Source organism: Malaclemys terrapin, chromosome 1, assembly GCF_027887155.1.
Source record: "Malaclemys terrapin pileata isolate rMalTer1 chromosome 1, rMalTer1.hap1, whole genome shotgun sequence".
Lineage (NCBI taxonomy): Eukaryota > Metazoa > Chordata > Testudines > Emydidae > Malaclemys > Malaclemys terrapin.
Genome location: NC_071505.1, coordinates 14,540,662 through 14,561,960, shown reverse-complemented (window position 1 = coordinate 14,561,960; position 21,299 = coordinate 14,540,662). Strand labels below are relative to the sequence as shown.

Sequence of the window (21,299 nt, the reverse complement as noted above, 5' to 3'; positions counted from 1 at the left end):
ACAAAAAGTGGTTCAATCCTTGCAAAGCTCAAATCAGCCTCATCACAGAAAAATTATTTCTTTTACAAGAAGACTGTCGTTCTTTAGTGGCATGCTCTGTGGTGTCAGATTTCTCCTGTAACAGGTCTATTTTTTTTTTTTTTTGAGCTATGGAATAAGAAGTTGATCATCATTAAGCCTTACAGACCTGTACATGTGTCCTCAAAAGATGACTGTGCATCTGGAGCTCTTCAGGCACCTCCACAGACTTGATGCCAATGAATTGCAGGAGTGGCACAGGCAGGCCTGTATCCCAAATGGTGATCCTAGCAGAGGGTTCCACCATGCCACTCCAGTGAGCTTGCAGGTTGGTCGAAGGGGGGCTATACATCATCATGTTGGCTAGATGATCATTCAGCTTGGAGTAATATGAAGTCTTTATCTCCAATACCTCATCCTCAGTCATGAGCCCACTGGCTATTAGACGCTCTGCATACATGTCTGGGATACTCTTACGTGATCTGTCAGGGAGGAAGTCAAATCCCACACATGTACACTGTGCCATCACTGCAGTAACAAGGAAATACAACCCTATTCCTGCCAGATGGCAGTATAAACTCATTCCAAGAACTGGAGTGAATGATTTGCTGGGTTACAATCATTCAGATGGAGGCCTTCCAAAAAGTAAGAGACAGAAATTCTCCAGGACAATGTGTGCTAGATTGTTTATTATTGGAGAAGCATCTGTAACTAGCAGCGATGGTCAAAAAGAAAGACTCGCAATCAGAGTCGCACCCTATTAATGATAAACTCAAAGCAAATTGAGCTCAGACTAGGAATCTAAGTATTCTCTTCCATCAATGTGAACATTGCATGCACACTCCATCTGAAGTGCCAGAATATACTGGCTAGCACATTTTGAAAAAAAATATTCTTTTTTGGAGTGGGGATAAAATTAGGTAAGTTTTAGTGCTCATATAAAAGAGAGGATCTAGCTGAACTGGAAGGAACCAGCTTAAGCAGGCATTGTGCAAGCTTTCCACACAGAGCTCTGCCAATGGCCATCAGCCCTGATCTGCAAACCCTTCCCAACCCGTTGTCTGTGTCCTGAACCCCACAGATGCTCATGAGCAAAGGGCAAACCAATAGCTATTGGGAAGTTTTAAAATGCAGATGGAATATATTAACTGGTTCTTAAAGGGGCATCAAACTGCATATTCAAGCACTAACACCATCATCAGTAATGCCCAGTTTCTCTTTAATATTCAAGATGTCTTGACAGTGTGCTCCAAAGAGCACAGCCATGTCCATACTAGTACTTACCCTGCTGTGAACACAGATGCTGGTGCACCATTGCCGACAGCAGGATAGAATGTGCTTGTGTAAACAAGGACCTTAAATTTCATATAGAGCTTCTGTTACAACTGAGGATAAACTGATCATTACTGAAGCTGGTTTAAGCAGGAGTTATATACACCTTCCTTTGCTAGCATTAACCTACCTGATGATTTTATACATGCTGGGGTTGGTGAAGAATGGCTCATCGAGTTCATTGTGGCCCCATTGTCTGTAGCACAGCAAGTCTACAATCACATCCCTACGGAAGCGGCGCTGGTATTCAACAGCTAATCGCGTCGCTCTGATGACTTCTTCAGCATCGTCACCATTCACATGGATAACTGCACACCCAACTATCTTACCTGAATAGAAATTCAAAATATGGATTTATGAGTCAAACTCAGGGTGAGATCTAACAAAGTGCTCCCTACCCTTTGCAATCACAGGTGAATGAGCACATGGGATATGCTTACTGGAACCCAACATGTGATCTCTGCTCAGTGCATCCAAGAGAGGCCAAAAAAAAAAAATCCAGAGAGATCCTGTCAATGGGAGCAGGGAGAAGAGTCTTTTTTGGTTGTTACAATTGCCTCGGCCCTGTGCATGTGTGCAGATGGGTCCACAGTATGGTTCCAGAATGAGGTAAAGCTTCTAACAGTCCCTGGATCCTCTCATTCTGGATGGAAACTAAAGCCCTCACAGGCTGGCAGCCTTCTGGTTGCATCTTGCTCCAGAAGAGAAACAAAATACAGTTTTCAACCTGAAGCAGGGTTTATCTGAAATCTATACAACAACATTTCCTTGGTCAGAAGCAGTCCTTCCCCTAATCCACTCATGCTAGGTTGCTCCCAGCAGACCCCGGACAGGTTTGTCAGAATTAAAGTCTTTTCAAATAAGCAGAAGAAACCCCCAAGCTCACATTAGAGTTCCCTTCCCTCTGTGTGGCAACTAGATTGTCTAGGCAGCAAATCATTTAGTTCCCAGATATTGGCTTGTACTTCCTTTTATATGTTCCAGGAAAGTTAGCATGCTCCAGCTATTTCCCTGGCCCGTCTGGTGACTTTTTTTCCTCTCCACATAGAATACCACAGTTCTCTGACCTGATCACCCTCCAGGGACACAAAGGGATAATAAACCATGTCACAACCAATACACAACAGGGAAAGGAAATCTAGAGATGTGAGCCACAAAACCAATGCACAGAGAAAATGGAATGCAATTTGCTTTCCCTATCAGTTATCATGGGTCCACCCTATAACATCTGGTTTGCTAAAGCCACGAAACAAAGATTTAGTGTGAAACGCCCAAGACATTACTATGTTTTTAGTTGTAGGGGATATAATTACATCTACATACATGGGAAGGATAAAGCATATACTATCTAGCTAATCAAAGCCGATTTGTGAACAAAGATAAATCAGAGAAAGAGACCCTTTGTTGACCTTATTCAAGTAGTGGCATCAACCTCATATTTCAACCACTTCTTTGAACACACAAGTCCACCATTTACACTATGATCACAACCAAGATACAGTCATACAGTAGAACCTTGGTAAGTCAATGCTTCAGAGACCCACTGTGTTTAAAAAAAGAAGTTTGTTGAATTCAATGAATCAGCAATAAAGTCTCATACTACATCACAAAACATACTTGAAACACTTGTCAAATTTAAAAAGTTTGTTACTGATAAAACTTCACAATAGCCTCGTAAACATTCTGTAAGAGTCCGTAAAAATACTACGTAAATTTTCTCTATTAAATCTTTGTCATGAAATACATGAAAATTTTGTGTATTTAGATTATTAGCAGCAAAGTGTATTCTATTAACAAGTCCAATTTACCTAATTCATCATTAGGTGTGGAAAAACATTCCCTGGGACACACTTGTACTTTAAATTTAAACTCCAGTGTGAATGTCTTTTACACAGGTTACATAACCACTTGTCTGGTGACCCTTTTACACATACCAATATCGCTACAGTATAGCGACGATCTTCCTCGCTCCGGAGGAGTGGTGTAACCCAGCTGATTATTAACAATCAAATGGATGCTTCCACCAACTCTGAAATGTGGGAGATTAGAGAGTGTCAACGTTTCAGGAACAATCCCTTGACCAGAGAAAGCAGCATCACCATGAACCTAAATTATAGATGGAGACAGAAAAGGATTTGTTAGTAGCCATTGCTGAAAGAGGTGTCACAATGAGGAAAAAAATCCATTACACAAGATCTTTCAGAGTGATCATCTAGCCCTATTAATACCAGCCACTCACTCCCATGCTAACTTGCTAGATTTTATATAATCTTAACTCCAATGAAAAGTCACAGCCAGCAACTGTGCACATATTGGCTGAACTCTTATCTGCTTGGAGCAAACCTATAATCTCTTAAAATAGACTTTACCATTACACACAGCATTATAACGTAACATGGTGGGTCAAGTGTAACAGTGACAGACAGTAGTCTGCAGTAGATTTTCAGTAAAAGATCAGTGAACAAAAATAAGCCAGTCACCATATGATACACTGCTCCACCCCCAAAAATTAAATATTGCAGGCCCAAGTATAAATGGCTTCTGTCTGTCTGCACTTCAGTAAATAGAGGCAGAGGATAGAGATACGAAGAAAGGATAAAAAAGGGATGAAAACAAACGTAAGTGAAGTATTTAGAAGATAAAAAGGTTTATAAAAGGGATTGAGAGCTACTGAAGATCCTAAAAAAATACAATTAAAAACATACTTGAAGAAACTTATTTATTAAAAAAGTTACAAACAGCCCAGGTTTTTCAAAAACCTGAAGACACTGGGCTCAATTATGGGTTTGCATTGAAACTAGATACTGTCTTTAGTTGCAGAGCTTGAATCCAAACTTCCCCAGAGTTCAGGGCGATTCAGTCTGAGGTTCTATTAAAGCCTCTCTCTAGTCAAAATCATTAAATATTAGAAGCTTTATGAAGCTGCTAGGTAAAACCAGATGAGGGTCTTACCTTCAGATTCAGGGTTCAGTGTCTCAGGACTCAATTGATACTCTGTAGATACAAACCCAGCCACAACACAATTGAAGAGAATGCGCATGTGAAGCCCTGGTGACATGAAACCGCCGGATTTTAAGTAGTTCTAATAAAACTTCTCAGTTCACCTTTACAAGCAGGCACCACAGAGAAGCAGGATTACAAGAGAGACCCTCAGCATTCAGTCCCGTTTCCACTCCTGACCATGACGCTCCCTCTGTATATTTAGAAATGAACCGTAGCAAGTTTCTGGCATCTCTGAAAGGATTTCACTTCTCACTCCAGCTGTTTTGCTGCTCTCCAAAAGCCTCCATTTTGCATGGTCCCACTCAATAGCACCAGCTTAATTCCAGTAAACACACTAAAGCAACTGAAAAGGCTTGTCGGCCAATGCTCTGGTATCCTCCTAAGACCTTCAGAGTGTGTCACTGAAAAAGCCTCCTCAGAACTCAGCACACAAGGTTACAGGACATTTGATATTTGAGAATTTAAGTCTCATGCCCTCTTTCTACTTAAATCTGCCCCCCCTCAGTAAACAGCTAGCCTCCAGCCATGACATTTCATTCTACTGAAGAAAAAGCTTGAGTCTTCCAGTCCACTTAAGGTACAAGAAAACAGAAAATAATAAAATATAGTGAAACTCATGACAAACAATCACTCAGTGCACCAGCAAGTTGCTTAATAATCTTAACTAAAGGTTGATTGAACCAAGTTATACTCAAGGTTTTTGATGCTAATATTTTAACAAGGGTCTTCCACAGAAAGCTTTGACTCCGAATTATTGCTACAGAAAAGGCCTCTTTAATCTGCGCACCAGGAATACGAAAAGCATAGTGCTCCCTCCTCTACAACCAAGGAAAGCAGCAACTCCACTTTGCAAGCAAACTTAACTCCTGCTGAAATTCTGTGCCACTGCACAATGCAGAATTTGCGCAGAATTAATGTTCCACACAGAATTTGTGATTCCCCCCACCCGCCCAGAGCTGCCAGCGGGAGCATTATATTGTGTTATTTTGACAAATAAAATATGCACCATTTTAAAATATTGTGCACAGAATTTAATTTTTTTTTGCACAGAATTCCTCCAATAGCAAAACTTCTCTTATGTGTATTTTGGTGTTAAATTTATACTTTGTATCTGAGAACTCCAGAGCACATTGATTGGAGAGAAAACTGTTCAGCTTCAGTGATTGGAAATGGACAGGAAGGGAATGAGAGACACTGTAAGGGATCATTCCTCAAGGATTATTGGTTTTTGAACACCGGATACTTGGTAGTATCTGGTGCACTCCAAAGGCAAAGGACTTGGTCTTTGGAAGCATTTTGATGAGCCTCTGAAATAAGTTGTCACTGGCAGGGATGGTTCAGAAGTATCCAGAGAAAGGGTGAATTCTACCACAGGCCAGGCTTCAACTAGACGACACCATTTTAATAAGGGGATCCAGATTATATTGGAAACCACGTCAAAGGGTCACGTAAGGCATGAGGCTGCCTGTTCTCTAACTTACGGTATTTTATATGCCCCACCCTCTTACCATAGTATCTGATTGCCTTGGAATCTTGAATGCCTCAACACCACTGTGAGCTAAGGAAATGCTATTATTCCCCATCTGTAAAACTGAAGCACAGAAAGACAGTGACTTGCCCAAGGTCACACAGGAAGTCTGTAGCAGAACAGAAAATTCAATCTGGGTCTCCTGAGCCCCAGGCTCATGCCCTAATCACTGGTCCATCCTTCCTGTCTCTACTGAAGGTAGGCCCCTTAGGCTAGGTCTACGCTATGGACCTTACAGCAGCACAGCTGTACTGCAGCAAAGTCTCCTGTGTAGCTGCTCTATGCCAGCAGGAGAGAGCTCTCCCCCCAGCATAATTAAGCCACCCCCAATGGGCAGTGGAAGTTGTCAGCAGAAGAGCATCTCCCGCTGACATAGCGCTGTCCACACCGACGCTTTCGTCGGTGACACTTCTATCAGTCAGGGGGGTGTTTTTTCGCACCTCTGACCGACAAAAAAAGTTTTGCCAACGAAAGTGCTAGTGTAGACAAAGCTTTAGTGAAGGTTTCATTACACTGTGGTCATTTTATTCAGAAGGAGGGAAGAAGAAAGTGCACATTGTGGGTGTCAATGAGATTAGGCTATGGAAGGGAATCAGAGACGCTTCCATGGGGAGTTAGTTTGGCCATTCCCCCCACCCACAAAGAAAAAGGGGAAAATTAGAAGGCAGGAGGGTGCCTAGTGGTAAATAAACTATTAGGGCATGTGTGACATGGGGCTAAGGATAGGGAAGGTTTTATTTATATAAAAGATGGATGGAGCTGGGTAATGGAATCTGGGGGCAAAATCTAAGGGGATAGACAAGAAACAACCTCACTGGTATCAGACGTGAGCATTCCTTTCAATTCTGCCCATGGCATTTGAGTCCTCCTGGAATTTACTGGGTTTGCAGAGGAAGGGGTTTGTTTGTTTGTTTTTGGGGGGGGTGGGGAGGGGAGAAAAGGAAGAATGTATTGTGTCTCATATGCTTCTCAAATCTAGGATGTCCTTTGAAATACCTTGACACGAACAGGCTAGACCTAGTTGTTTCGGTAAAACAACAACTCCTGGAGAAATAAGTTTATGTTTATATAGACGACCCAGCAATGTAGTACAGGATTTTTCTGGCAGCCTCCATATTACATTTGAGGGAGAAAAAAAAATAAAATACTGTTGGCTGATGTTTTAATCTCTGTAATTAGGATTTAAAAACTGATGGACTGAAATCTCTTTCCCATGACCTACCCACTGTCATAGAAGTCCTCTTCTAATTAAAATCACCACAGCTAATTAAATCTTCACAACAGGCACAACCCCCCTACTTTGGGGAAGGGGAACCTGAGGCACAGAGAGGCTAATGGCCCGATTTTCAGAGATGCTGAGAAATCCACAGTAAAAGAAATGGCTGGTGTGCAGTGCTACTGAAAGTCAGACCACAGGTGCCTTGCTCAAGGAGAGAGGAGTCAAGGGCAGGTCTGGCTCTCAGACCTGTGCTCACACCACTAGCTCACAATAGTTAGAGAAATGTCAAGATTATTGTATCAATGGCAACTTTTGAGTCACAATTTTTTTTTTTTTTGTGGGAGGGGGAGGGGAATGTTGTAACTTAAGAATATTTCCAAGGTTTAAAACAAACACAATGTCCTGCAGGTCAGACGTTTCCTTTGGTTGGGTTTGCTTATGGCCCACAACTACTCTGGCTGGTCACTAGTTTCTAGACAATGCCTGATCAGGAGACCACCACTGCTTATTTATCATCTCAGTCTTCAATAAAAGTCTGAGCCTTAATTTCACCCTCTTCAGAAGTTACTGAAGAAAAGAGATGGGCAATTCTTAAGTCTCAGTCAGTGAGCGATGATTACAGAGAGATAGGTCAATGGGCCAGACAGTAGGAATCATTAAAAACTGAAGTCATGCACACGATTAGAGTTCCATTATCCAAGAACTTGCAGAAGTTTGATCTTTTCCACTACAGTGAATGGCGAGTTCAGAGAGGCTTGATCATAGAATGGAAAAAGATTATGCAATATTTTCCTTCCCCCTTCTTACAAAATTGATAACTATTTCAAAACTGCTCCAGATGCTGGAGTCTTTTCCTTTCCTCACACTTGTGGTTTGGACAGAATTTCTGAAATTATCTTGAAATTAGAATGCAGCTGTGCTGAGATCTTGGGAGAGTAAGAGCTGAAGATAAAAGTTGATTTAACAAAAAAAAACCACACAAACAAAAACTCACACCTCCATAACATATGTTGAAATTCTTAGAAAATGCTCCTTCTCTAAGCTTAACTAGAGGTGACGTCCCTGCATTCCTGGCCAGAAGTTACAACTACAGGAAAACACAAATCCTTTCAAGAGCTTTAAAAACAAACCAAAAAAAAAAGTAAATGGGTGGAAGCCACAAGACACACAAGCCACGCGCCCAAAACGCTTAAATCAACACACATAAATGCCAGTTTTTGGCCATACATATCTAAAACCCAGCATGACTCTAAACAAATAAATTCCCACACCAGAGCAGAAATGTGGCCCATCTAGACCAGTTCTCATGTCCTGTACTGGTTCATGCCAGGTGCTTTATGATCTGTCCAGACTACAGCTGGAACCATGCTAGCAATAATTGTATTTTATAGTCTTGCACTATGGACAGAAATTCCCCCTGCCATTTATAATCATATTTCAAAGAGAATATTATAGGTTACTCAGCTGTCTAATGGTATGTCACCAAGCTTATCCCACTCATGAGAAATGGTCTGTATGAGGATATTGGAATAAAATACATATCAGGAGGCCATATTTATGGACTTTAAACAGAAAGTGTCAATGAAAGAGGGAGTCAAGGAATGCGAGGTAAAAAACTGATAACTCAGGCATAAGAGATGGAGAAGTACTGAGGATATTTACAGATGTTTAGCTCCCAAATGGACCCTTTTTACAATCTTGGGATATAGAACTTCATCCAGAAATGTTGTGAAGGAAGATCTGGAGAACTGGGTTCACGGTTAGTCTCACTGCCATTTTAGTGGTACTGCTTCCCTTTCACCATCTATAACCAGCCATAAAACAGAGAGAAGGAGCCAGCTGCCAGCTCCCATGCCAATACTACTGTCCCTAGCCAAAAGTAAGTGAGCAAAGAGAACTAGAGCAAGCCAGCCTTGAGACTTTTTACATTCATCACTGGGAAGAGGAAATAACTTGCAGGGAGCTGTGCAACAAAAAGCCTGAAGTGAGGCTCTAAGACAGAGACTCTGAAAGAAGAAGAGCTTTATACCTATTTGACTGGCTGAGTGCCCCCAACCAATAACCACCGTAGTCCTATGTTCTTTATTTTTAGTGCCTGACCCAAACCCCTATTAAAAACACCACATGATCATCAATATAACAAAGCTATACTAAGCCTGACAGCAATCCCCCACATGGGAGTTGGCTTGTGTTGCACAGAAGTGGGTAGAAGATCTGAGACCAATACTAGTTTAACAGGAAACACCACAAAACAAACAGGGCCTGGTTGCTCCCTGAACATCTGTGTTTTGCAGGAGGGGAAAGAGTTACACCTGTTTAAGTTTATGAGATCACTTCCCTCACTGTCTCCACAAGAGGTATCACAAAAGGGCCACACAAACAAGACAGTTTTCCATATCCTCTCTAAACTCCAGGTGGAAAAGTGCAATTTTCATCAATCCACTAGAGCACTGTACAGTGTTGCCAGTTTTGCAGAATGAACAAGAAAAAAAAAAATAGATGCGTTACACAGTTCAATTTGGAACCTGAGCTTCACACCAGAGCAATCACTAGCTAATGAAAGGAGAGGAATGAGCTAGTAAGCTCAGGGGCATGTTTTACCAAACAAATAAAATGCAAGTAAGTCTCCTGATTAAAAACAAAAAAGAGTTCAGCAAATGCAAAAAGCTGCACTGTTTTGTTGGAAACATGAATGAGGCCATCCAGTCCCAACAGTGACTTCTTTGCATTATCTTAACCTCTCTTTCCAACAGTCCATCAATCTCCCTCTCCAGAAGGGAACTGAAGCATTTCTTTAATTCCAATTATTTCCCCACTAATGTCCTCCATGTTCATTGCTCTTGGCATGAAACAGTTCTTCCCCAGTTCCCTATTTACTCCTAGTTTCTAAAAGTCTAAGAGCAGAGTTCTCAGTTGTGGACTCAACAGAATGGAGGGAAAAAAACTTCTCTTTATTAACTGAGGGTTTTTCACAATTTTGATGCAGTTCTGAAGGAGAGAGAGAACCCCTTTTGGTAGCCAGGAAAGATTTACCTGGACAGTACAGTGCTGAGACACCTCCCTCACCACGACAACAAACTCCAATAGATAATACATACTGCAGTGTTGGTTGTTCATTTTTCTCCAAGGACATGTTTTCAGAGGCTGGGAGACTGAAGGTTCCTGCTTGTTTCTATTTCAAGTTCTAATCACCCTGATTAGAAACAATGGGGGAGCATGACAGTTTAAACGGCCAAAATGGCGGTTAGGGGAAACAGATGTGTGCAGCTTTCAACAACAAAAAAGTCCAGATAGAGATCATTGGCTTGGAAATCTTAAAACTGGGATTCTTAAAAACTATGCCAGTTGCATTGTCATCTGGAGATCTCCTTTTTGCGAACAGTGAATAAACCTAGCTCTTCGCCTTTCCTCTGATTTACAAACTTTACACCAAGTATCATCTTTCATACTCTCATTTGGGAAAATTTGTTACTGAGCTCTCCAAGTACCTGTAGGCAGATGACTTTGTCTCCAGCTTGCGCGGCACTGTCTAGCGAGTAATCTCCGTCAAGAAGAGACTGTTGCCTTCCGCGTGTCTTGCCAACAGCCACCGGATTAATTGCTTCTAGATGTGATGGATTAGGCAACATGGTGACATGCAGAGGGCGGTGCGAACCAAAGTCTAGATCTACAGAGGATGTCAGGTGGGACAGGACATCCCCAATTGCTGGCGAATTCTCTGGAAATTCACTTAAGCCACGCATTTTACGGAACATCAGCTGCATAGAAATAAGATTAGTTACACGATGCACATTTGTATTTATGTTACAAATTTTGGAGATGTTTTTGTTTGTTTTAAGTCACACACTTTGGGTGAAGTCATATAACCCTTTGGACCTTGCCATTTAAGCCCTTTTCTTGCAATTCCCCAAGCATTTTCACAGGGAGATCTGCAGAACCCATGGCAGGAAGAAGTATGCGCTCACATAAATTGACCTATCACTTGTACTCAAGCGCTGGCAATGAGATATTTTCTTGTCAAATAAAACTTATTACACAAAAATCTGAGTAAACAGCGAGCCACCGCTAGTGAGACAATCTGTCCCTTACCTCAGGTGGAAATTGAAGCAGCCCAGTGAGGAGATTAAGCCTTCCTCGATGAGGCATTCCAAGAATGATGTCTGTCACCCCAGTGTACACACACATCTTTAACAACTCATGGAAAAAACCCATCATGCTCTCTGCTCCTTCACCACTGTATCGTTTCACTGTGGCAAACTTGGTGGCCAAGAAGTGGTCAAACTCCTGATAAAAACAGAGTATGACTACAAGTCATTGAACACAATATTGGACTTCCTATAAAAGCACCAGTTACACAATTCTATGCAGCGTATAAAACCCGGACAAAACCCCAGCTCGCCTCAGCAGACCTTTCTCACCTACCCACACCCAATCTAGTATAAGAGGCTATGACGGAGATCAAATGAGAGATCAGCCAGTGTCTAGTTTTATGTTAGGATGTGAGATCACGCATTCCTTCCCCCCTTACCTCCCAAACACGTACATGCGTCAGGAGGTGTAGGAAGAACATGACACAATGTGAAGGGTGGCACAGAGAGTCAACTTGTTCAATCTGAAAATGGTGTTACTAACAAAGTTATTTCACAGGGGCATTAGGAAGCCAAGTTCGTTAGCATTCGTTAGCCTTAAAGAGCCTCTGATCCAATGTGCAATATATTATTTTGATTAGTATTATACATGGCCCTGGGTGCTCAGGCACAAGTACAGTTGAGATGGAAAGGAAGAGGAAAAGACACTCAGTTCTATGTCTAGTTTTTCCCCTCACTAGTTTTGTGCAACAAAGTTTTTGGAGAAACCTTAAAGTGTAAAAAATTCCTGCAGTGTTTACAACTATGGACTGAAAATAAGAACATGAGAATGGCCATACTGGGTCAGACTATAGGTCCATCCAACCCAGCATCCTGTCTGCCGACAGTGGCCAATGCCAGGTGCCCTAGAGGGAATGAACCTAACCGGCAATGATCAAGTGATCTCTCTCCTGCCATCCATCTCCACCCTCTGACAAACAGAGGCTAGGGACACCATTCCTTACCCAGATATAGGCTATGTCTATACTAGAGATATTACAGTGGCACAGCTGTACCAATGTAGCTGCGCCACTGTACGATCTCAAGAGTAGCTGCTCTATGCCAATGGGAGAGAGCTCTCCCATAGACATAATTAAATCACCCCTAACAAGCGGCGGTTGCTATGTCAGTGGGAGAAGCCCTCCTGCCAACATAGCGCTGCGTGCACTACCACTTATGCCAGTGCAATTTATGTCACACACACACACACACACACACACACACACACACACACACAGCGACATAGTGTAGACATGTCCTAAAACTGTAATTGAGAAGGTTTAATTGAGCAACAGCCTCAGAGTCTGGCCGGCTGGTATTTGTTTGTAGTTAGCCAATACTCAGCAGCCTTGAATTTAAAAACATACACACAAAAGTGCAGCAGGAGCAACATTTCCCATACAATCTTCTCTAGATCCTGAGGGCAATCCTGGTACTACTGAAGCCAAAGGAAAATTTGCAATTGATTTCAGTAGGGTCAGGAAAAACCCTAGATTACTAACTTCCTTAATGAAACAGCCACTGAGTGAAATAAGCCTGTCAAATGCATTAAAAAAAATAATAAGGGCAACGAAGCACACAACACTCATTTGCACAGAGAAATTTGGGCCACATGAAAGCCAGAAGCAGGGACATCTTCATATAAATACTCTTGTGCCACTATATGAATAAGAGAAAAAGTAAAATGAAAAAACCCACAAAATTTTACATTGTGGAAATATTTGGCTAGAGTCCCCCAAAACACTCAGCCCACGCACTTTATCAGGGCCGCAGGAGGGAGCCTTTCACTGCCCCTTACAGAACGCACTGGGAATGAAACAAGAGCTCCTTTGCCAAACGCTTTGGCAGCACTATCCAACCAGCTATTTCGCCAGAGCAACGCTACCGGAACCCTGATCATGCCCACATTTAGCTACCCTCCTCTCTAAAATAATAAAGGGCTTTCTTCCAGAATATTCCCTGTTGAGAGAGATTGTGACTAGAAGCTGATGATGAGGGGGAACAACTGACAGATAGGGAGGGTGAAACTGGAAGGGAAACACAGAACACTGGAACAGCAGCACATGTGCCTGAAGTCTCCTTGAGAGCAATACCTCACTGTTTCCCATGCAATCAACTACTAACAGAGTAAAGCACTGCAGTTTTCTTTTAAGAATTGCTGCTGTAGTTAATGTGAACAACTCCCTCCAACTAGAATTATTTTGTTTCTACACTGCATCCATCAGATAAAACTCAGGTCTTGCCCATCTCAAACACACATGTATATTTAGACAGTAAGCTTATCGTGTAGAGTTTGTTTGGAGAAGGTGGGGGCAGGGGTTGATGTTTTTCCCCCTAGTGTTTGTAGTGTGGTGTTAGTGCTGCTGTTACTGCAGCACTGTTAATGCAGTGAGCGTTGCTGTTCCTGGAGCTCCGGTGTCAGCTGCAAGCAAGCAGTGCAACGTGTTGGTTCAGCAGGCCTCAATGTTATTCATAAGAAAGCCCACAGGCTTGGTTTGGTGGTAAAGGCGCTCGGCCAGGTTTATTGTCAAAGCACGTTCCTAGTGTGCCATAGGAACTATGGGTACATTAAACACACGTATGCCTGCGACAAGGTACCAGTTCAACCAGCACACCAGGATGCTGTCCCCTACACTAGTATAAAGATGCCTCTCCTATGACTTCCCCTTTTATACATTAAAGGAAACAAGTTACTTATTACTCTCCAGATGTTGTTACCCTTATACTTGTACCTGCTCATTTGAATAAGACATCCTAATCCATCATCCCGTTATTCCCTCATCTTTATGAGGTGTCAGCGTGCTCTTGTATCTTTTCTTAGGAATGAGTTTATGTAGTTACCTGAGAAATCTGTTTTTGTACCATCCTCCCTGGTCAGGAATGTGCTTCCTTGGTTAGCAGACACCTAGTGTTCTACCAAGGCCATGCATACTCTGGTTCACAGCTTTTGGTTCATACTGCTAGTTATGCCTATGGCTCCAGCAAGGCCTATACAGTGCCTAGCACAATGGGTCCTGGTTCATTACTGGGGCTCATAGGCACTACTGTAATATAAATAATAAAGATATACAGTGTACCTGAGATTCTAGCATCACTTTAGACAAATGCTTTCTCTCTTCTGTTGTAAATGCCTCCTGTTTTAATTGCTCAAACCTTTTAGCAAACCATTCTTTCTCCTCCAAGCTTGACAGCTGACTTGTTTCTATAGAAATATGTCCACAATATACATGGTCAAGATAAGTCAACACATCCTCTAAGGAAGCCTCTTCCTTCCCCATGTTCAGGAGCCCTGGGATGACAAAAAAGGTGATCTATTCAATAACAACGTGAATAATGATTTGAAAACACAATTTCATGTCCTGTCCAGCTACTCTTCATTTGAAGGCAAAGTTCTCAAGAAACTTTATAAAAACACTACAGTGTTAAAAACACTTAAGATGTCTATAGCACTTCCAAAGAATGGTACGTATCTTTGGAAGTGCTATAGACACCTTTCAAAGAATGGTATGCATCACTGTAAGCTTTTTCAATCAGAGTTGTCTTTTTACTACGTATTGTATAGCATCTAGCACAATGAGACCCTGATGGATTATTGGGGCCCCCAAGCACTAGTGCAATACAGATCTACCCACTTCACAGATGGGGAAAATGAGGTGTACAGAGAATCTGAGCGATCCAAGGTAACAATGAGTTAGTGGTAGAGCCAGGAAGAGAAGCCAGGTCTTCTGATTTTCACACCAGTGCTTTAGCCACTGGACCACAGTGGCTCTGTTACTGTAGTGCTTGATAATGTAGTTGAACAGGGTATACTATTAATATGTAACCTGAAAGCTACATTAACAATTACAGAGTTACCTAAGAGTTATTATGAGGATTCAGGAAATGTTATAAGCTGGGCATTCAGCTGCTACAGTGACTGGTATAATAGAAGAATTTATATTTAGATAGATAAAATATGTTTTTCTCCCCAAGAACTGCCTCACTAAACAGCGATGCACCAACCGGCTCTTTCATACAGGCAATCATTTAGGGTAAGAACATTTTAAGGACTGACTAAATTATTAGTGAGAAGTGGATATGATGCTGAATGCCTAAGGCAACAGAAACTGCAGAGCTAGTGGAGCACTCATTTCCACATGTTCCATTACAGCTAGCCTTTTGTTAGGTACTACAGGACCAATGTGCAATGGCCCCGTCAATAAATTCCTGTGTTGTATGGAGAATATTTATAATTTTGAATGCATATTAGAAAACACCTACCAGGCAGTGAGATGCTGTGGAATAACTTCCAGACGGACATGATAGAAGTTTCAGTGTTTGCATCTCTTAAAGGCAGATTAGATAAAGCACCAGGAAAAAAAAAAATGCTGCAGAAAACAATCCTGCACTGATCAATAGATGATCAAGTCTTTTCCATCTTAAATTTCCATAATTATAGTTAGAAGTGGTCTGAGGCACAAATTTCTGACCAGGACGTAAATTTTTGCATGTTTGCAGAGATTTTAATCTATGCTTTTAGTTCCTGCCTATTGTAGCCTGAGGATTTTGAGTTATTTCTGAACTAAACAGGACCACATCCTTATCAGCATTTCCATCTAGAAGGCTCCCTCAGTTAAAGGTGTTACTGCAGCTTTAGCAGTGATTGATACTGAAAACTTTCTCTTTGCTATCCATAGCTGTCCGTATCTCTTAAAATCCCTCAGCCTTAACAAAAACCATGAAGACAGTTTGCCATACTAATGTTGAAGTATTACCTCATTTTCATCCTACAGGAAAAAGAAAAAGCTCAACCATTTCCTTTGTCTGACAGATTCCGAACACAGCCCAAATCAGCTGTGCACCAGGAAGCAGACTTACCTGTGGTATTGAAAGGTCCCTGAAGCACTTCTGTCAGCACTCGAATTTCAGGTACCATGTCCATCACAGCTTGGCCAGCAAACAAAGGGTTAATTTTGGCAGCTTTGTGGCCATGTTCACAGTATGCAGTTACTAAACGAGCAAGGCCATGATCAACTAAATATAAAGGGGAAAACAGAGAACAAATTTAGCACATGCACTGCTAACCTATTAATAGCATCAGTTTAGTGGTCAGAATACAGGCCCTACAATCATAGAATCGTAGGACTGGAAGAGACCTCGAGAGGTCGTCTAGTCCAGTCCCCTGCACTCATGGCAGGATTACGTATTATAGACCATCCCTGACAGGTGACTGTCTAACCTGCCCTTAAAAACCTCCAATGACAGAGATTCCACAACCTCTTAGGCAATTTATTCCAATATTTAACTACTCTGACAGTTAGGAAGTTTTTCCTGATATCCATCCTAAACTTCCCTTGCTGCAATTTAAATCCATTGCTTCTTGTCCTATTCTCAGAGATTAATGAGAACAGCTTACCCTCCCCCCTTCTTGTAACAACATTTACTGTTATGTCCTCCCCCTCAGTCTTTTCTTCTCCAGACTGAACAAAAAAAATGTTTCAATCTTTCCTCATAGGTCAAGTTTTCTAGACCTTTAATCATTTTTGTTGCTCTTCTCTAGACTTTCTCCAATTTTTCCACATCTTTTCTGAAATGTGGCACCCAGAACTGGACACAATACTCTAATTGCGGCCATATCAATGTGGAGTAGAGCAGAAGAATTACTTCTCACATCTTGCTTACAAACACTCCTGCTAATATATCCCAGAATGATGTTCGTTTTTGCAACAGTGTAACACTGTTGACTCATATTTAGCTTGTGGCTCACTAGGACTCCCTTTCTGCAGTACTCCTTCCTAGGCAGCCATTTCTCATTCTGTATGCGTGCAACTGATTGTTCCTTCCTAAGTGGAGTACTTTGCATTTGTCCTTATTGAATTTCATTCTATTTACTTCAGACCATTTCTCCAGTTTAGCCAAATCATTTTGAATTTTAATCCTATCCTCCACAGCACTTGCAACCTTCGCAGCTTGGTACCATCCACAAACTTTATAAGTGTATTCTCTATGCCATTGTCACTCCATGCACAACTCCTGGGGGAATTCTGCACCACAAAATTAAAAATTCTGCACACAATACTTTAAAATTCTGCATATTGTATTTGTCAAAACACCACAATATAATCATGGCAGTTTCAATTATTTTGGTAATTTATTTCAAAATACCTGTCACCAATAAAGTTTGTAATAATACAGACAAAAGAAAAAAAAGATACAGGATTTTTTTTTTTTTTTTGGACCAAGAGATTCCTTACTAGGCAAATTAATACAGAACTTTGTGTACTATAGTTTAAATGAATTACTTAAACATATTTCTCACACCCCTCAGAAGCAGTGCAAAGGCTTGGGGGAGTCAGAGGTAACAGAGGAGCTGAGGGAGAGGGAAGGAGCCTGGATATTAAGTTGGAGGGTTGTTGGGTGTGGGTGGGAGAAGTATGGAACTGGGGTTTTTTGGTGGGGTGGGGGGTAGGGAAGGGACAGTTAGAAAGTTGCGGAGCCTCCTGCATGCAGACCCTGACTGACCCCCTAGCTTCTCCCATTCAGTCAGGCACATCTGCCCCCATCCCCATGTGGCCATGCAGCACCTGCCACACTCGTTCCTTACTCGTATCATTAGACCAGGGATAAGCAACCTTTCAGAAGTGGTGTGCCGAGTGGTTATTTATTCACTCTAATTTAAGGTTTTGCGTGCCAGTAATACATTTTACCATTTTTAGAAGGTCTCTTTCTATAAGACTATAATATATAACTAAACTATCGTTGTATGTAAAGTAAATAAGGTTTTTAAAATGTTTAAGAAGCTTCATTTAAAATTAAATTAAAATTCAGAGCCTCTTGGACCAGTGGCCAGGATCTGGGCAATGTGAGTGCCACCTTCGGCATGTGTGCCATAGGTTGCCTACCCCTGCATTAGACAACGCTGCCTTCACACTTTTTTCCCCCATGTAAACAAGCTGCAAACTGAATAGTAGCTGCTCAAGTTAGTCAGTGAACAAATAAATAAATTAATTAAATAAATTAAAAAAAAAAAAAGAGAGACACCCAAGAAAATGGTGACCTGTTCAAGGACAATTTCTAAACAGAAATTGCAGGATCAGGGGAGAGGCTGGGAAGGGGTGCAGTGGGGGTAGGGCCTGTGGCAGATCCAGGGGATGAGCAGTGAGCACCCCCAGCACATTGGAAAGTTGGCACCTGTAGCTCCAGCCCTGGAGTTGGTGCCTATACAAGGAGCCGCATATTAACTTCTGAAGAGCCGCATGTGGCTCCAGAGCCAAAGGTTAGCCACCCCTGAGTTAGATGATCAGTAAAGCCAGCCAATGATTCATGACTGCCTGCAGCCAAGATTTTTTAAAGCCATTGACTAGTCAGCCCAGCTTCCCTGGACTTTCTGAGACCCTGATTTTCCAAAGGTTTTGAATGTCCCTTGCCACCTGCAGAAAAACAATCATTGTCATACACTGTAAAAACCATAAACACACAAGTACAGATGTATCATCTAAGGCTACAGCTACACTACACACCACTGGCGAAGATGTATAGCGTTTGCATAGCTACATGCCACAAGTGAAAGGCTCTGGTAGTTGGGAGACAGCAGGGAAAACCTCTGGCAGCTTCCTGCTGGAAAGTCTCTGGCAGGGGAGAGGCAGCGGGGAAAGACTGAGCCCTCCTCAGCTCCCTCCCCCTATCAGAGCCTTTCCCCATGTAAAAGGGAGCAAGGGAGGAGACAGCTGGGGAAAAGCTTTAGCAGTTCATTGATGCCAGAGCCTTCCACTGTGGAAAACAAAGGTTCTGGGAACAGAAAGGCTTCTTGCCACATCATGGAAGGATTCCAACAGCAGGTAGGGTTGCCAATTTTTGGTTGGATGTATTCCTGGAGGTTTCATCACATGACATTAATCTTTAATTAAAGATTAATATTTAACTCCCAGGATTCCAGGACAATCCTGGAAGATTTTCCAGGAGATTTTCCCTGCAGCCGGGAAGGGCTCCAGCTGCAGGGAGCTGCCTATGCCTTTCCCTTCTGCCTCCCCCCTGCCAGAGACCTTCCCCACTCTCTCTTTCTTGGCACTTTTTCCTGGAGAGGGGAAAGGTTCTGGCATCAGGTAAGCAGTGGGACAATACACCCACACCTTTCAAGCATGTCTTTACTCGCCTAAACTGTGTCTCCAGACTGCAAGCCCCCAGAGAACTTGGGTACGTACTCAGGTTGCTAGCCCGGGCTGAAGCCTGTAGCGCCACATCTACACTGCTGTTGTTCTCTGTGCTAGCCCCAAGTCAAAGCTAACAGGGGTATGCTCACCCTGGGCCACAATCACACCTTCCCTTTGCAGTGCTGGCAGACCCTAAGCAACAGCTCCTCAGGAGGCGGTGGGCAAAGGCGGACCCTGTCTCAGGATAGGAAGTCAACACACACACACACAGTGGCCAGCTCTGGGGAGAGGGATGCATCCTCCAGAACCAGGACTGACAGACAGCCCCTCCCCAAAATACAACAGGGGCAGACAGACAAACGAGGCTGGGAATCCACCCCAGCACAAACTAGGGTGACCAGCTGTCCCGATTTTATAGGGACAGTCCCTGATATTTGGGGCTTTTTCTTATAGAGGCACCAATTAGTCCCCACCCCCCACTTTTCACATGTGACGTCTGGTCACCCTAGCACGGCGCCCCACTAGAACAGTGCAGGGCCCCCCCGCCAGGGACTGACAGACAGACAGACGGACGGACAGATCTCCCTCCCCCCACGGACAGACAGACAGACAGACGCACCCCACGCGCTGGGCCTGGGGCAGAGGGACTCGCCCACCTGCTCTGCCGCCCACGCAGACCCTGCTTGGCTCCGGGGCGTCCGCGCTCTCTGCCTTGCGGGGCTTGTAGCCGTACACCCCCCGCTCCGTGCGGTACCAGCGCCGCAGCGGCCAGGCCCGGCCGGCCAGCGCCAGGGTCCTCGCCGCCACAGCCATCGCGCTCCGTGGGGCTGGCAAGGCGGGGGCGGGGCTGCGGCCGACGCCCCCAGCACGGATTGGCCCGGCGCGCCCCGCGGGTGAGCGGCAGAACGGTTAGTCCCGCCCACGCCAGCAGGAATTTAAAGGGGCAGGGGCCATTTCTAGCAGGCGGGAGGGTTAAGTGGTTGAGAGAAGGGGGAAGGAAATGGGTTGAAGGGGGCGTGGCGTGGCTTGTGGGGGAGATGTGATTTGATGATGGGGGAAGGGGCAAATCAAAGGTTGTTTGGGGGAGGGGCTTTGGAGGGAGAAATGTTAGATTTGGGGAAGGGTAAGTGGGACTATGTGATCTGATGGGGGAGGGGATATGTGGTGGGGGGGAGGGTATGTTTTGGGGGGAAGTGTGTGGGGGAGAAGTGTTAGATTGGGGAGGTTATGTGGCTTGTGGGGGGGTATGTGATTTGATGGGGGAGAGGTGCTTGGCCTGTGGGGAGGGCCATGTTGGAAGGTATTTCGTTGTTACGGGAAGGGTGTCTGGTGGTGGATGGTTTGTGGGGAGAGGGTTACGGGGGGGAAGAGGTATTTAGGTATAAGGCATATGGTTAGTAACAGAGAGGTATTTTGGAGAATAGTGGCTGGTTTGAGGCCAGGATGTTGGATGTTAGTGGAGGGGTATTTTGGTGGATTGGGCTGCTAAAAGTCCAGCCGGCGGCGCAGCGGGGCGAAGGCAGGCTCCCCGCCTGCCCTGGCTCCATGCAGCTCCCAGAAGCAGCCGGCATGTCTGGCTCCTAGGCCACGCTCCATGTGCTGCTCCCCCCCCAAGCACCGGCTCCGCAGCTCACATTGGGCGGGAACTGTGGCCAATGGGAGCTGCGGGGGCGGCTCCCTCCTGGTGTGGGCAATGCACAGAGCCCCCTGGCCCCTCTGCCTAAGAGCCGGACGTGCTGGCTGTTTCTGGGAACCGCCTGACGTAAGCACCACCCAACTGGAGCCTGCACCCCAAACTGCCTCCTGCACCCCAAACCCCTGCCCCAACTCGGAACCCCCTCCTGCACCCTAACACCCTCCCACAACCTGCACCCTTCACCCCCTCACACACCCCAACTGCCCCAGCACTCCGAACCCCTTGGCCCCAGCTTTAGGGAAATGAG

General features: G+C 43.8%; 1 protein-coding gene across 1 annotated transcript in view; it reads right to left on the bottom strand.

Moving 5' to 3' along the window:
* DHTKD1 (dehydrogenase E1 and transketolase domain containing 1) overlaps positions 1 to 20,191 on the bottom strand; it is a 39,938-nt gene extending 19,747 nt beyond the window's left edge. The window contains exons 1-8 of the mRNA XM_054016515.1: positions 20,013 to 20,191; positions 16,085 to 16,240; positions 14,305 to 14,516; positions 11,190 to 11,384; positions 10,589 to 10,858; positions 3,285 to 3,456; positions 1,481 to 1,679; positions 188 to 500 (exon numbers count right to left, since the gene is read on the bottom strand). Of these exons, the coding sequence (XP_053872490.1) occupies positions 188 to 500; positions 1,481 to 1,679; positions 3,285 to 3,456; positions 10,589 to 10,858; positions 11,190 to 11,384; positions 14,305 to 14,516; positions 16,085 to 16,240; positions 20,013 to 20,169 (1,674 nt within the window). The 5' untranslated portion in view covers positions 20,170 to 20,191. The remainder of the gene's footprint in view (positions 1 to 187; positions 501 to 1,480; positions 1,680 to 3,284; positions 3,457 to 10,588; positions 10,859 to 11,189; positions 11,385 to 14,304; positions 14,517 to 16,084; positions 16,241 to 20,012) is intronic.
* Between the last annotated feature and the right edge of the window lie 1,108 nt (positions 20,192 to 21,299).